Source organism: Nerophis lumbriciformis, linkage group LG18, assembly GCF_033978685.3.
Source record: "Nerophis lumbriciformis linkage group LG18, RoL_Nlum_v2.1, whole genome shotgun sequence".
In the NCBI taxonomy this organism is placed as follows: domain Eukaryota; kingdom Metazoa; phylum Chordata; class Actinopteri; order Syngnathiformes; family Syngnathidae; genus Nerophis; species Nerophis lumbriciformis.
The window spans coordinates 6,972,972-6,991,208 of record NC_084565.2 but is presented as its reverse complement, the minus strand read 5'-3'; the positions used below and the strand labels follow the sequence as shown (position 1 = coordinate 6,991,208).

Genomic DNA, 18,237 nt, shown 5'->3' with positions numbered 1-18,237 from the left:
ACACTGTGAGTGGGGAAGAAAAGTTGGGAAAGTGGGCAAAAGTCCCGAAAATGATCAAAATTGACACCCAGGTTCGAGTCCCAAAAGTCCCGCCGCGTCCCACCCGAGTCTGGGGGTGCCCCTGACATGTCCAAAACGCACCCAGCAAAGTCGCACTGTGAGTGGGGAAGAAAAGTTGGGAAAGTTGGCAAAAGTCCAGAAAATGATCAAAAATGACACCCTGGTTCGAGTCCCAAAAGTCCTGCCGTGTTCCACCCTAATCCGGGGGTTCCCCCGACATGTCCAAAACGCACCCAGCAAAGTCGCACTGTGAGTGGGGAAGAAAAGTTGGGAAAGTGGGCAAAAGTCCCGAAAATTATCAAAAATGACACCCAAGTTCGAGTCTCAAAAGTTCCGCCGCGTTTCACCCGAGTCCGGGGGTGCCCCCGACATGTCCAAAACGCACCCAGCAAAGTCGCACTGTGAGTGGGGAAGAAAAGTTGGGAAAGTGGGCAAAAGTCCCGAAAATGATAAAAAATGACACCCAGGTTCGAGTCCCAAAAGTCCCGCCGCGTTCCACCCGAGTCCAGGGGTGCCCAACATGTCCAAAACGCACCCAGCAAAGTCGCACTGTGAGTGGGGAAGAAAAGTTGGGAAAGTGGGCAAAAGTCCCGAAAATGATCAAAAATAACACCCAGGTTCGAGTCCCAAAAGTCCCGCCGCGTCCCACCCGAGTCCGGGGGTTCCCCCGACATGTCCAAAACGCACCCAGCAAAGTCGCACTGTGAGTGTGGAAGAAAAGTTGGAAAAGTTGGCAAAAGTCCCGAAAATGATCAAAAATGACACCCAGGTTCGAGTCCCAAAAGTACCGCCGCGTTCCACCCGAGTCCGGGGGTGCCCCCGACATGTCCAAAACCCACCCAGCAAAGTCGCACTGTGAGTGGGGAAGAAAAGTTGGGAAAGTGGGCAAAAATCCCGAAAATGATCAAAAATGACACCCAGGTTCGAGTCCCAAAAGTCCCGCCGCGTCCCACCCGAGTCCGGGGGTTCCCCTGACATGTCCAAAACGCACTCAGCAAAGTCGCACTGTGAGTGGGGAAGAAAAGTTGGGAAAGTGGGCAAAAGTCCCGAAAATGATCAAAAATGACACCCAGGTTCGAGTCCCAAAAGTCCCGCCGCGTTCCACCCGAGTCCGGGTGTGCCCCCGACATGTCCAAAACTCACCCAGCAAAGTCGCACTGTGAGTGTGGAAGAAAAGTTGGCAAAAGTCCCGAAAATGATCAAAAATGACACCAAGGTTCGAGTCCCACAGGCCCCGCCGCGTTCCACCCGAGTCCGGGGGTTCCCCCGACATGTCCAAAACGCACCCAGCAAAGTCGCACTGTGAGTGGGGAAGAAAAGTTGGGAAAGTGGGCAAAAGTCCCGAAAATGATCAAAAATGACACCCAGGTTCGAGTCCCAAAAGTCCCGCCGCGTTCCACCCGAGTCCGGGGGTTCCCCCGACATGTCCAAAACGCACCCAGCAAAGTCACACTGTGAGTGGGGAAGAAAAGTTGGGAAAGTGGGCAAAAGTCCCGAAAATGATCAAAATTGACACCCAGGTTCGAGTCCCAAAAGTCCCGCCGCGTCCCACCCGAGTCTGGGGGTGCCCCTGACATGTCCAAAACGCACCCAGCAAAGTCGCACTGTGAGTGGGGAAGAAAAGTTGGGAAAGTTGGCAAAAGTCCAGAAAATGATCAAAAATGACACCCTGGTTCGAGTCCCAAAAGTCCTGCCGCGTTCCACCCTAATCCGGGGGTTCCCCCGACATGTCCAAAACGCACCCAGCAAAGTCGCACTGTGAGTGGGGAAGAAAAGTTGGGAAAGTGGGCAAAAGTCCCGAAAATTATCAAAAATGACACCCAGGTTCGAGTCTCAAAAGTCCCGCCGCGTTCCACCCGAGTCCGGGGGTGCCCCCGACATGTCCAAAACGCACCCAGCAAAGTCGCACTGTGAGTGTGGAAGAAAAGTTGGAAAAGTTGGCAAAAGTCCCGAAAATGATCAAAAATGACACCCAGGTTCGAGTCCCAAAAGTCCCGCCGCGTTCCACCCGAGTCCGGGGGTGCCCCCGACATGTCCAAAACCCACCCAGCAAAGTCGCACTGTGAGTGGGGAAGAAAAGTTGGGAAAGTTGGCAAAAGTCCCGAAAATGATCAAAAATGACACCCAGGTTCGAGTCCCAAAAGTCCTGCCGCGTTCCACCCTAATCCGGGGGTTCCCCCGACATGTCCAAAACGCACCCAGCAAAGTCGCACTGTGAGTGGGGAAGAAAAGTTGGGAAAGTGGGCAAAAATCCCGAAAATGATCAAAAATGACACCCAGGTTCGAGTCCCAAAAGTCCCGCCGCGTTCCACCCGAGTCCGGGGGTGCCCCTGACATGTCCAAAACGCACTCAGCAAAGTCGCACTGTGAGTGGGGAAGAAAAGTTGGGAAAGTGGGCAAAAGTCCCGAAAATGATCAAAAATGACACCCAGGTTCGAGTCCCAAAAGTCCCGCCGCGTTCCACCCGAGTCCGGGTGTGCCCCCGACATGTCCAAAACGCACCCAGCAAAGTCGCACTGTGAGTGTGGAAGAAAAGTTGGCACAAGTCCCGAAAATTATCAAAAATGACACCAAGGTTCGAGTCCCACAGGCCCCGCCGCGTTCCACCCGAGTCCGGGGGTGTCCCCGACATGTCCAAAACCCACCCAGCAAAGTCGCACTGTGAGTGTGGAAGAAAAGTTGGAAAAGTTGGCAAAAGTCCCGAAAATGATCAAAAATGACACCCAGGTTCGAGTCTCAAAAGTCCCGCCGCGTTCCACCCGAGTCCGGGGGTGCCCCCGACATGTCCAAAACGCACCCAGCAAAGTCGCACTGTGAGTGGGGAAGAAAAGTTGGGAAAGTGGGCAAAAGTCCCGAAAATGATCAAAAATGACACCCAGGTTCGAGTCCCAAAAGTCCCGCCGCGTTCCACCCGAGTCCAGGGGTGCCCAACATGTCCAAAACGCACCCAGCAAAGTCGCACTGTGAGTGGGGAAAAAAGTTGGGAAAGTGGGCAAAAGTCCCGAAAATGATCAAAAATGACACCCAGGTTCGAGTCTCAAAAGTCCCGCAGCGTCCCACCCGAGTCCGGGGATGCCCCTGACATGTCCAAAACGCACCCAACAAAGTCGCACTGTGAGTGAGGAAGAAAAGTTGGGAAAGTGGGCAAAAGTCCTGAAAATGATGAAAAATGACACCCAGGTTCGAGTCTCAAAAGTCCCGCCGCGTTCCACCCGAGTCCGGGGGTGCCCCCGACATGTCCAAAACGCACCCAGCAAAGTCGCACTGTGAGTGGGGAAGAAAAGTTGGGAAAGTGGGCAAAAGTCCCGAAAATGATAAAAAATGACACCCAGGTTCGAGTCCCAAAAGTCCCGCCGCATTCCACCCGAGTCCAGGGGTGCCCAACATGTCCAAAACGCACCCAGCAAAGTCGCACTGTGAGTGGGGAAAAAAGTTGGGAAAGTGGGCAAAAGTCCCGAAAATGATCAAAAATGACACCCAGGTTCGAGTCTCAAAAGTCCCGCAGCGTCCCACCCGAGTCCGGGGATGCCCCCGACATGTCCAAAACACACCCAACAAAGTCGCACTGTGAGTGAGGAAGAAAAGTTGGGAAAGTGGGCAAAAGTCCCGAAAATGATGAAAAATGACACCCAGGTTCGAGTCCCAAAAGTCCCGCCGCGTTCCACCCTAATCCGGGAAACCCCCGACATGTCCAAAACGCACCCAGCAAAGTCGCACTGTGAGTGTGGAAGAAAAGTTGGAAAAGTTTGCAAAAGTCCCCAAAACAAATCCCCTACAGTGATTTTGTAAACAGATTTCCCTTCAGGGGACCTTTATTTTGGTCCCCATAACGTCAAACGTCCCCTAAAGTGACTTTGTAAATAGAAAGACGTCCCCAATAAGTACGCATTGCCAGAACACACACACACACACACACACACACACACACACACACACACACACACACACACACACACACACACACACCCAATCCCTCCCTTCTCTCCCTATGTCTGCTCTTTTATCGTCAGCTCCTCCTTGTTGATGTTTACTTTTTTAAATATTTGTTATTGTGGCAAAATGCTTGTTACAATTAAGGATTTTGGTGATTTGTGATCGTTTGCTTCAGAACCACGACAACCCGACACCTGCTGATTGGACTAAAGGTTGCTGTGGTCCATCGACTAATTGGGCAGACGTGGGCAGCCTTCATGATTGATGGGATGGGAACTCAAAATGTTGCGGTTCCTGAACTAAATGGCAAACTGGATAACATCTCGGAGAAGCTTTACGCTCTGCAAAGGCGATATTGTGATGAGTTTAATAACCAAAACAATAATTCAGCTCCCTCTGTACTGACCTTGGAAGGCCATGCTGTAAACACAGTGCAGCAAAATTAGACTCTCAGAAATCCCTTCCCCCCTTTCCTTCCGAGGACATTGGGAATGTTTTTGACTCTGCTAGGCGAGACCTGGAACGCCTCAAAGCAACCAGCTGTCACTCTGCGGAATGAGACAAAAGGCTGTAGCGCCGTACAGAGCGACTTCCAGGCTACCCAAGGACTACTACTATACAGATACACACACATACACCCCAACCCAGGACTTCGGCCCCGCAACTGTTGAAAGTCTTAAGTAATATATGCTCATGCTGTATGTGCTTATGTTTGTTTAGGTTTTCGTCATGTAGCACTGGTGCTAAACAAAAATAAGATCATAAAAATGTCCGCTCTCACTGGGATGTTTGTATCTTTCAGCACCGCAATTGTGCTCCATGTTGAGCTGGTCATTTCAACATAATTTTAAGAAAAATGCTGGAAGAGCTAGCATACCTCTCGACTCTTGCAAGTAGCCTGGGGCACTGTGAGCAAGGTGCTGTGTGACTGTGCCAAAAAAAGTAGTTCCTTGGTGTTAGCTCCTATGACAACGTCGCTGTACCTTGGTTGATGTGTTATGCAGGTCACCGCATGGAGATAGAGAGTTTGTAGGCGATATAGAAGGATTCCTGTTACTTGCATTGTTAGCCGCCTCGTGCTAACAGTTTTTTTTACTATCCGAGAGATGGCAATTGTGGATCATTCCAAAAAAAGTGCAGTTTTCTTATACGTGTTTCAGGGGGGAGTGCATACCTCAGCCTCAATTTCGTCGTAGAGGAACTGCTTCCGAAACTTGGTCAAGGCGTAGTGGGCGCTGTCGTTGTACAAGTCCAGCGGATAGAGCACATACCTGAAACATGTGGCAGAACAGCCACAGCAAACTTTACCATTTTGTTCCGGACCACAGCGATTGTTACAATGTTGCTCCAGACCACAGCAAACGTTGCCATGTTGTTCCAGACCACAGCAATTGTTACAATGTTGTTCCAGACCACAGCAAATGTTACCATTTTGTTACAGACCACAGCGATTGTTACAATGTTGTTCCAGACCACAACAAACGTTACCATTTTGTTCCAGACCACAGCGATTGTTACAATGTTGTTCCAGACCACAACAAACGTTACCATTTTGTTCCAGACCACAGCGATTGTTACAATGTTGTTCCAGACCACAGCGAACGTTGCCATGTTGTTCCAGACCACAGCAATTGTTACAATGTTGTTCCAGACTACAGCGAACGTTGCCATGTTGTTCCAGACCACAGCAATTGTTAATGTTGTTCCAGACCACAGTAAACGTTGCCATTTTGTTCCAGACCACAGCGATTGTTACAATGTTGTTCCAGACCACAGCAAACGTTGCCATGTTGTTCCAGACCACAGCAATTGTTACAATGTTGTTCCAGACCACAGCAAATGTTACCATTTTGTTACAGACCACAGCGATTGTTACAATGTTGTTCCAGACCACAACAAACGTTACCATTTTGTTCCAGACCACAGCGATTGTTACAATGTTGTTCCAGACCACAACAAACGTTACCATTTTGTTCCAGACCACAGCGATTGTTACAATGTTGTTCCAGACCACAGCGAACGTTGCCATGTTGTTCCAGACCACAGCAATTGTTACAATGTTGTTCCAGACTACAGCGAACGTTGCCAAGTTGTTCCAGACCACAGCAATTGTTAATGTTGTTCCAGACCACAGTAAACGTTGCCATTTTGTTCCAGACCACAGCGATTGTTACAATGTTGTTCCAGACCACAGCAAACGTTACCATTTTGTTCCAGACCACAGCGATTGTTACAATGTTGTTTCCCAACCACAGCAAACGTTACCATTTTGTTCCAGACCACAGTGATTGTTACAATGTTGTTCCATACCACACAAACAATGCCATGTTATTCCAGACCACAGCAATTGTTACAGTTATTCCAGAACACAGTAAACGCTGCCATGTTGTTCCAGACCACAGCAATTGTTAATGTTCTTCCAGACCAGAGTAAACGTTGCCATGTTGTTCTAGACCGCAGCAAACGTTGCCATGTTGTTCCAGAACACAGCAAACGTTGCCATGTTGTTCCAGACCACAGCAAACGTTGCCATGTTGTTCCAGACCACAGCAAACATTGCCATGTTGTTCCAGACCACAGCAATTGTTAATGTTGTTCAAGACCACAGTAAACGTTGCCATATTGTTCCAGACCACAGCTATTGTTACAATGTTGTTCAAGACCACAGCAAACGTTGCCATGTTGTTCCAGACCACAGCGATTGTTACAATGTTGTTCAAGACCACAGCAAACGTTGCCATGTTGTTCCAGACCACAGCTATTGTTACAATGTTGTTCAAGACCACAGCAAACGTTTCCATGTTGTTCCAGACCACAGCAATTGTTACATTGTTGTTCCAGACCACAGCGAACGTTGCCATGTTGTTCCAGACCACAGTAAACGTTGCCATGTTGTTCCAGACCACAGTAAACGTTGCCATGTTGTTCCAGACCACAGCAAACGTTGCCATGTTGTTACAGACCACAGCAATTGTTACCATTTAGTTCCAGACCACAGTAAACGTTGCAGACTACAGCAATTGTTACCATTTTGTTCCAGACAACAGCATATGTTGCCATGTTGTTCCAGACCACAGCAAACGTTGCCATGTTGTTCCAGACCACAGCAAACGTTACCCAGCTTGCAAAGATAGTAATAAATCCATCAGAAGAAGACGGCCTGCCGTTTCCACACACATCTATACCTTTGGTTATTCTAAGCCAGTCATTTCCAGGAGTTATCTCACCCTCTGAGAAGCTGTATTAATGATTTCCAATGTTGTTAAAAAGTGTAGAATAAATATTACATTTCTGTCAAAAACATTTTTTGTGTCAGCTTGCGACACACAGTCATTTTGATAGTAGGCTAATATAGCTAATATAGACATTTACATCATGTGTTGTCTTCATTATAACGCTTGGATAAGACTTTTAAAGTCATTTTGATAGTAGGCTAATATAGACACATCATGTGTTGTCTTCATTATAACGCTTAGATAAGACTTTTAAAGTCATTTTGATAGTAGGCTAATATAGACACATTATGTGTTGCCTTCATTATAACACTTATATAAGACTTTTTAAAGTCATTTTGATAGTAGGCTAATATAGACACTTACATCATGTGTTGTCTTCATTATAACACTTATATAAGACTTTTAAAGTCATTTTGATAGTAGGCTAATATAGACACATCATGTGTTGCCTTCATTATCACACTTGTATAAGACTTTTAAAGTCATTTTGATAGTAGGCTAATATAGACACATGTGTTGCCTTCATTATAACGCTTAGATAAGAATTTTAAAGTCATTTTGATAGTAGGCTAATATAGACACATCATGTGTTGCCTTCATTATAACACTTATATAAGACTTTTAAAGTCATTTTGATAGTAGGCTAATATAGACACATCAGGTGTTGCCTTCATTATAACACTTATATAAGACTTTTAAAGTCATTTTGATAGTAGGCTAATATAGACACATCATGTGTTGCCTTCATTATAACGCTTAGATAAGACTTTTAAAGTCATTTTGATAGTAGGCTAATATAGACACATCATGTGTTGCCTTCATTATAACACTTATATAAGACTTTTTAAAGCCATTTTGATTGTAGGCTAATATAGACACTTACATCATGTGTTGTCTTCATTATAACACTTATATAAGACTTTTTAAAGTAATTTTGATAGTAGGCTAATATAGACACTTACATCATGTGTTGTCTTCATTATAACACTTATATAAGACTTTTTAAAGTAATTTTGATAGTAGGCTAATATAGACACTTACATCATGTGTTGCCTTCATTATAACACTTATATAAGACTTTTAAAGTCATTTTGATAGTAGGCTAATAAAGCTAATATAGACACATCATGTGTTGTCTTCATTATAACACTTATATAAGACTTTTAAAGTCATTTTGATAGTAAGCTAATATAGACACATCATGTGTTGCCTTCATCATAACACTTATATAAGACTTTTTAAAGTCATTTTGATAGTAGGCTAATATAGACACTTACATCATGTGTTGTCTTCATTATAACACTTATATAAGACTTTTTAAAGTCATTTTGATAGTAGGCTAATATAGACACTTACATCATGTGTTGCCTTCATTATAACACTTATATAAGACTTTTAAAGTCATTTTGATAGTAAGCTAATATAGACACATCATGTGTTGCCTTCATCATAACACTTATATAAGACTTTTTAAAGTCATTTTGATAGTAGGCTAATATAGACACTTACATCATATGTTGTCTTCATTATAACACTTATATAAGACTTTTTAAAGTCATTTTGATAGTAGGCTAATATAGACACTTACATCATGTGTTGCCTTCATTATAACACTTATATAAGACTTTTAAAGTCATTTTGATAGTAAGCTAATATAGACACATCATGTGTTGCCTTCATCATAACACTTATATAAGACTTTTTAAAGTCATTTTGATAGTAGGCTAATATAAACACTTACATCATGTGTTGTCTTCATTATAACACTTATATAAGACTTTTTAAAGTCATTTTGATAGTAGGCTAATATAGACACTTACATCATGTGTTGCCTTCATTATAACACTTATATAAGACTTTTAAAGTCATTTTGATAGTAGGCTAATATAGACACTTACATCATGTGTTGTCTTCATTATAACACTTATATAAGACTTTTAAAGACATTTTGATAGTAGGCTAATAAAGCTAATATAGACACATCATGTGTTGCCTTCATTATAACGCTTAGATAAGACTTTTAAAGTCATTATGATAGTAGGCTAAGATAGACACATCGTGTGTTGTCTTCATTATAACACTTATATAAGACTTTTAAAGTCATTTTGATAGTAGGCTAATATAGACACATCGTGTGTTGTCTTCATTATAACACTTATATAAGACTTTTAAAGTCATTTTGATAGTAGGCTAATATAGACACATCATGTGTTGCCTTCATTATAACACTTATATAAGACTTTTAAAGTCATTTTGATAGTAGGCTAATATAGACACATCATGTGTTGCCTTCATTATAACACTTATATAAGACTTTTAAAGTCATTTTGATAGTAGGCTAATATAGACACATCATGTGTTGCCTTCATTATAACACTTATGTAAGACTTTTAAAGTCATTTTGATAGTAGGCTAATAGAGACACATCATGTGTTGCCTTCATTATAACACTTATATAAGACTTTTTAAAGTCATTTTGATACTAGGCTAATATAGACACTTACATCATGTGTTGTCTTCATTATAACACTTATATAAGACTTTTAAAGTCATTTTGATAGTAGGCTAATATAGACACATCACGTGTTGTCTTCATTATAACACTTATACAAGACTTTTAATGTCATTTTGATAGTAGGCTAATACAGACACATCATGTGTTGCCTTCATTATAACACTTATATAAGACTTTTTAAAAGTCATTTTGATAGTAGGCTAATAGACACTTACATCTTGTGTTGCCTTCATTATAACACGTATATAAGAGTTTTAAAGTCATTTTGATAGTAGGCTAATATAGACACATCATGTGTTGCCTTCATTATAACACTCATAAGAATTTTTAAAAGTCATTTTGATAGTAGGCTAATATAGACACATCATGTGTTGCCTTCATCATAACACTTATGTAAGACTTTTTAAAGTCATTTTGATAGTAGGCTAATATAGACACTTACATCATGTGTTGCCTTCATTATAACACTTATATAAGACTTTTAAAGTCATTTTGATAGTAAGCTAATATAGACACATCATGTGTTGCCTTCATCATAACACTTATATAAGACTTTTTAAAGTCATTTTGATAGTAGGCTAATATAGACACTTACATCATGTGTTGTCTTCATTATAACACTTATATAAGACTTTTAAAGTCATTTTGATAGTAAGCTAATATAGACACATCATGTGTTGCCTTCATCATAACACTTATATAAGACTTTTTAAAGTCATTTTGATAGTAAGCTAATATAGACACATCATGTGTTGCCTTCATTATAACGCTTAGATAAGACTTTTAAAGTCATTTTGATAGTAGGCTAATATAGACACATCATGTGTTGCCTTCATTATAACACTTATATAAGACTTTTAAAGACATTTTGATAGTAGGCTAATAAAGCTAATATAGACACATCATGTGTTGCCTTCATTATAACACTTATATAAGACTTTTAAAGACATTTTGATAGTAAGCTAATATAGACACATCATGTGTTGCCTTCATTATAACACTTATATAAGACTTTTTAAAAGTCATTTTGATAGTAGGCTAATAGACACTTACATCTTGTGTTGCCTTCATTATAACACGTATATAAGAGTTTTAAAGTCATTTTGATAGTAGGCTAATATAGACACATCATGTGTTGCCTTCATTATAACACTCATAAGAATTTTTAAAAGTCATTTTGATAGTAGGCTAATATAGACACATCATGTGTTGCCTTCATCATAACACTTATGTAAGACTTTTTAAAGTCATTTTGATAGTAGGCTAATATAGACACTTACATCATGTGTTGCCTTCATTATAACACTTATATAAGACTTTTAAAGTCATTTTGATAGTAAGCTAATATAGACACTTACATCATGTGTTGTCTTCATTATAACACTTATATAAGACTTTTAAAGACATTTTGATAGTAGGCTAATAAAGCTAATATAGACACATCATGTGTTGCCTTCATCATAACACTTATATAAGACTTTTTAAAGTCATTTTGATAGTAGGCTAATATAGACACTTACATCATGTGTTGTCTTCATTATAACACTTATATAACACTTTTAAAGACATTTTGATAGTAGGCTAATAAAGCTAATATAGACACATCATGTGTTGCCTTCATTATAACACTTATATAAGACTTTTAAAGACATTTTGATAGTAAGCTAATATAGACACATCATGTGTTGCCTTCATTATAACGCTTAGATAAGACTTTTAAAGTCATTTTGATAGTAGGCTAATATAGACACATCATGTGTTGCCTTCATTATAACACTTATAAGACTTTTTAAAGTCATTTTGATAGTAGGCTAATATAGACACTTACATCATGTGTTGTCTTCATTATAACACTTATATAAGACTTTTAAAGTCATTTTGATAGTAGGCTAATATAGACACATCATGTGTTGCCTTCATTATAACACTTATAAGACTTTTTAAAGTCATTTTGATAGTAGGCTAATATAGACACTTACATCATGTGTTGTCTTCATTATAACACTTATATAAGACTTTTAAAGTCATTTTGATAGTAAGCTAATATAGACACATCATGTGTTGCCTTCATCATAACACTTATATAAGACTTTTTAAAGTCATTTTGATAGTAGGCTAATATAGACACTTACATCATGTGTTGCCTTCATTATAACACTTATATAACACTTTTAAAGTCATTTTGATAGTAAGCTAATATAGACACATCATGTGTTGCCTTCATTATAACACTTATATAAGACCTTTAAAGTCATTTTGATAGTAGGCTAATATAGACACATCATGTGTTGCCTTCATTATAACACTTATATAAGACTTTTAAAGTCATTTTGATAGTAGGCTAATATAGACACTTACATCATGTGTTGTCTTCATTATAACACTTGTAAGACTTTTTAAAGTCATTTTGATAGTAGGCTAATACAGACACATCATGTGTTGCCTTCATTATAACGCTTAGATAAGACTTTTAAAGTCATTTTGATAGTAGGCTCATATAGACACTTACATCATGTGTTGTCTTCATTATAACACTTATATAAGACTTTTAAAGTCATTTTGATAGTAGGCTAATATAGACACTTACATCATGTGTTGCCTTCATTATAACACTTATATAAGAGTTTTAAAGTAATTTTGATAGTAGGCTAATATAGACACATCATATGTTGCCTTCATTATAACACTTGTATAAGACCTTTTAAAGTCATTTTGATAGTAGGCTAATATAGACACATCATGTGTTTCCCTCATTATAACACTTATATAAGACTTTTAGTCATTTTGATAGTAGGCTAATATAGACACATCATGTGTTGCCTTCATTATCACACTTGTATAAGACTTTTAAAGTCATTTTGATAGTAGGCTAATATAGACACATCATGTGTTGCCTTCATTATAACACTTATAAGAATGTTTAAAAGTCATTTTGATAGTAGGCTAATATAGACACTTACATCATGTGTTGCCTTCATTATAACACTTATATAAAACTTTTAAAGTCATTTTTATAGTAGGCTAATATAGCTAATATAGACACTTACATCATGTGTTGCCTTCATTATAACACTTATATAAGACTTTTAAAGTCATTTTGATAGTAGGCTAATAAAGCGAATATAGACACATCATGTGTTGCCTTCATTATAACACTTAGATAAGACTTTTAAAGTCTTTTTGATAGTAGGCTAATATAGACACATCATGTGTTGCCTTCATCATAACACTTATATAAGACTTTTTAAAGTCATTTTGATAGTAGGCTAATATAGACACATCATGTGTTGCCTTCATCATAACACTTATATAAGAGTTTTAAAGTCATTTTGATAGTAGGCTAATATAGACACATCATATGTTGCCTTCATTATAACACTTGTATAAGACTTTTAAAGTCATTTTGATAGTAGGCTAATATAGACACATCATGTGTTGCCTTCATTATAACACTTATATAAGAATTTTTAAAAGTCATTTTGATAGTAGGCTAATATAGACACATCGTGTGTTGTCTTCATTATAACACTTATATAAGACTTTTTAAAAGTAATTTTGAGAGTAGGCTAATATAGACACATCATGTGTTGCCTTCATTATAACACTTATATAATAATTTTTAAAAGTAATTTTGATAGTAGGCTAATATAGACACTTACATCATGTGTTGCCTTCATTATAACACTTATATAAGACTTTTAAAGTCATTTTGATAGTAGGCTAATATAGACACATCATGTGTTGCCGTCATTATAACACTTATTTTTGTATTTTTGCTCCAATTTGGCTCTTTCAAAATGTTGGGTTGCTGACCCCTGACCTATTGGTACACCAAATAATAACATTTAAATATTTAAACACAGTGTTACTGTTCAAACGGTGCGGCCGAAAATATAAAAAATACTCTGGGCTTGTTTTTATAAATGCTTGGGCCTACTTTGCTGCCGTCTTTTAGTGCTGGTCATTATGGTGGACATTTTCTGAGGAGGAACTTTGTCAAAAAGTTTAAGAACCTACTAGACATTTTCAAGTACAGTGGCTATACAAAATACAATTAAACAGCAGAGCTAGTTTGACATTTTCATTTGTCGGTGCAACTTTCAGAATGAAAGAGGAATTACAGTGCTGCCATGGATTAGGTCAAATCTGTCACAAATCGACATAATCCTGCAGGAAAAACATGGCAACGTGTACGGTTACAGTAATCCCAATGTTTTAGAGAGTGTGTGAGAATTATGTGCAAGTTGATACAGGAAAGTGTCCTCACTCCATCATTGACGACTCCTTGGTCTCCAGGATGTGGTCTGTGAGTATCCAGGGCATGGACATCTCAATGGGGAACTGGATCCTGCGGCCCATGGTGAGCTCCAGGAAGAACTCCCTGAACCAGAGCTGGGAGAGGTCGCAGCACTTCTGCAGGGTTTCTACATGGGACAGAGAGCGACTGGTAAATCCCGTTTGTTAGCGCGACCGTGTGGGCGACGTGGACTCACCGCTGAAGTTGAGCAGGTGGGTGTAGAAGAAGGATTCACGGTGGAACTTCTCAATGTCCTGGATGGTGGGGCCCTCCAGACTGCTGCGCAGAGTCTTCTTGGAGCCGCTTTTGTCCGCAATGAGGGACTCCAGCATGGTCCTCACCATGTAGAGCTGCGAGGGCAGGAGACCAGATGATGAACTCTTATTGTGAAAAACTGCTGCGTGTTCACACAGTACACAATTCAGTAGGGGTGCACAAAGAAAATGATTCACATTCGAATCGCAATTCATTTCATCCCTAAATCGATTTATGATTTTCCAAAAAAACAATATATCCATCCATCCATCCATCCATTTTTTACCGCTTGTCCCTTTCGGGATCGCAGGGGATGCTGGAGCGTATCTCAGCTGCATTCGGGCGGAAGGCGACGTACACCCTGGACAAGTCGCCACCTCATCACAGGGCCAACACAGATAGACAGACAACATTCACACTCACACACTAGGGACTAGAGATGCGCGGTTTGCGGACACAACCGCGGAGTCCGCGGATTATCCGCGGGTCGGGCGGTTGAAATAAAAAAAAATTAGATTTTATCCGCGGGTCGGGTCGGGCTGTTGAAATTTAAAAAAATTTGATTTTAAATAGATTCAGGCGGGTGGCAGTTAAACCAAGTCGGAAATATATATACATAGTTAAATGTTGTTACCCACATACGAAAAACGAGCAGGCACCTGCAGCATATGCCACAACAGAAGAAGAAAAAAAAAAGAGATGGCAACGCCGGCAGCAAACGTGGTACGCGACAAACTAAAAAAGGGAATACTAAAGACCAGGGGAAAAAAAGGCCAGAAAAGTTCAGCGTGGACTCGTTTTTATGAGGTTGTAAATCAGGATGATAGTAATGCTGGCTACGTGATTTGCAAGAGCTGCGACGCTGTTTATGTCTACGACAGTCACAAAACCGGGACATCTAACATGGTGCATCACATTTGTGCAAAACCCCGAACCTCAACAAACACCCTGAGCATGAGCAGTTTCGTCCGCCGTGATCCCAGAAGAGTGCCACAGGATGTTAAAACAAGATAGAACGCAGCTGCCTGCAGCAGTTTGAGTGGCGCGAGCGCGCTTGGAGGTGCGCTCAGCGCGGCTCCCAGATGATTGCGCACTGGTGTGCGTCTGGGCCGTGACAGCGTGGCACGCATTGAATGTCTCTGCTACATTGGATCAGTCTCCTTTCTTTAACAGGCAAAAGCTTTATAACCTCACTAATGCCTTGCATCGTCTATATTAGATATATAACAACGGGCGGGTACGGGCGGGTGCGGTTTTGATTAAATGTTAGTTCGGGTGGATGCGGATGGTTGACGACTTTTGTGATGCGGTTGCGGATGAAATAATTGCCTATCCGCGCATCTCTACTAGGGACCATTTAGTGCTGCCAATCAACCTATCCCCAGGTGCATGTCTTTGGAGGTGGGAGGAAGCCGGCTAATCCAAATCACTTTAAATTTATGCAAAAACGAAATCAATTTAAGGGCTTTTACATTTTTAATCATTTTCCAAGATTTGATTGATCATTTTAAACTATTAAACCAATTAGAAAATGTAGGTTTTGCTTTCACAAATCGACATTTACGTAGAATTTTTGTTTGTTTGGAGCAGAGTAATGTTGAAAAACATTTCCATGCTACCATCATTTATAAATATGCCAAATTTGATCTCTTCTACAAACCCCGTTTCCATATGAGTTGGGAAATTGTGTTAGATGTAAATATAAACGGAATACAATGATTTGCAAATCCTTTTCAACCCATATTCAATTGAATATGCTACAAAGACAACATATTTGATGTTCAAACTGATAAACTTTTTTTTTTTTTTGCAAATAATCATTAACTTTAGAATTTGATGCCAGCAACACGTGACAAAGAAGTTGGGAAAGGTGGCAATAAATACTGATAAAGTTGAGGAATGCTCATCAAACAGGTGAACAGGCAAATTGAGAACAGGTGGGTGCCATGATTGGGTATAAAAGTAGATTCCATGAAATGCTCAGTCATTCACAAACAAGGATGGGGCGAGGGTCACCACTTTGTCAACAAATGCGTGAGCAAATTGTTGAACAGTTTAAGAAAAACCTTTCTCAACCAGCTATTGCAAGGAATTTAGGGATTTCACCATCTACGGTCCGTAATATCATCAAAGGGTTCAGAGAATCTGGAGAAATCACTGCACGTAAGCAGCTAAGCCCGTGACCTTCCATCCCTCAGGCTGTACTGCATCAACAAGCGACATCAGTGTGTAAAGGATATCACCACATGGGCTCAGGAACACTTCAGAAACCCACTGTCAGTAACTACAGTTGGTCGCTACATCTGTAAGTGCAAGTTAAAACTCTCCTATGCAAAGCGAAAACCGTTTATCAACAACACCCAGAAACGTTGTCGGCTTCGCTGGGCCTGAGCTCATCTAAGATGGACTGATACAAAGTGGAAAAGTGTTCTGTGGTCTGACGAGTCCACATTTTAAATTGTTTTTTTTGAAACTGTGGACGTGGTGTCCTCCGGACCAAAGAGGAAAAGAACCATCCGGATTGTTAGAGGCGCAAAGTGTAAAAGCCAGTGTAACGCTCACATGGGCTAGGCGGGTAAAGAGTGTAAACTGTGTGACAGAAGATGGTTCGTCTAGGAGCCTGAGGTATGAAAGATGACGACAACTAGTTATCTTGGTTTCGACTGCATTAAATGTATTGACACAAGAATATAAATGCCACAGATGACACAATAGGAAAAAAAAAAAAAATGCCCAAAACAAAAATACAAGATGCAGTCCTGCTGCCTTCTCGGAACAAGTTCACAGTTCAATTCAAAAGGTACGCAAACGCTTTCGCGTCAGACCAAAAGTTCAGTTCAAAAACAAAAGTAATCCAAAAGGTTCGCGGCAGAGGAGAAAAAAATGCTTATCCTACCCCGTAGTTGTTTAGCTCGCCATTTGAAGGTGGATAGGAAGCTCAGGTTGTTTGGGTAAACGGGTATTCCTTCCCGTAAAAAAAACCTGACCTGAGTAATCGAGGGCAAAACAACATACCATGCACGCCCCGATAGTTAATCGAACATGCCGGCTCTAATTATGAAGTTTGCAAAGTGTGAGAATGAGGAGATTTTGCGAGTTTCTTCTCAAGCGCGTCTCACAGCACCGCAGCCACAGCAGACGGGAGGGGGTGGTAAAGTGAGCAGCACTTCCTTAAAAAGGAAGTGAGCGGCAGGAAGTAACCCTCCACAATAAAAGTCTTTGCCCTGTATGCGCATTTTCAGTGGGTATTTTAAATATGGGTTACATCAGCATGTGTGATGGTATGGGGGTGTATTAGTGGCCAAGACATGGGTAACTTACACATCTGTGAAGGCGCCATTAATGCTGAAAGGTACATACAGGTTTTGGAGCAACATATGTTGCCATCCAAGCAACGTTACCATGGACGCCCCTGCTTATTTCAGCAAGACAATGCCAAGCCACGTGTTACATCAACGTGGCTTCATAGTAAAAGAGTGCGGGTACTAGACTGGCCTGCCTGTAGTCCAGACCTGTCTCCCATTGAAAATGTGTGGCGCATTATGAAGCCCAAAATACCACAATGGAGACCCCCGGACTGTTGAACAACTTAAGCTGTACATCAAGCAAGAATGGGAAAGAATTCCACCTGAGAAGCTTCAAAAATGTGTCTCCTCAGTTCCCAAACGTTTACTGAGTGTTGTTAAAAGGAAAGGCCATGTAACACAGTGGTGAACATGCCCTTTCCCAACTACTTTGGCACGTGTTGCAGCCATGAAATTCTAAGTTAATTATTATTTGCAACAAAAAAAAAAAGTTTATGAGTTTGAACATTAAATATGTTGTCTTTGTAGTGCATTCAACTGAATATGGGTTGAAAAGGGTTTGCAAATCATTGTATTCCGTTTGTATAGTGAATGGGGACATCTCCACCCCCTTAGTCATTCGGGATGTCCGTTGTG

General features: G+C 40.6%; 1 protein-coding gene across 4 annotated transcripts in view; it reads right to left on the bottom strand.

Moving 5' to 3' along the window:
- cyfip1 (cytoplasmic FMR1 interacting protein 1) overlaps positions 1-18,237 on the bottom strand; it is a 115,241-nt gene that overhangs the window by 45,206 nt on the left and 51,798 nt on the right. For all 4 annotated transcript variants that reach the window (XM_061977562.2, XM_061977561.2, XM_061977563.2 and 1 more), the window contains exons 16-18: positions 14,238-14,391; positions 14,012-14,168; positions 5,168-5,264 (exon numbers count right to left, since the gene is read on the bottom strand). In XM_061977562.2, the coding sequence (XP_061833546.1) occupies positions 5,168-5,264; positions 14,012-14,168; positions 14,238-14,391 (408 nt within the window). The remainder of the gene's footprint in view (positions 1-5,167; positions 5,265-14,011; positions 14,169-14,237; positions 14,392-18,237) is intronic.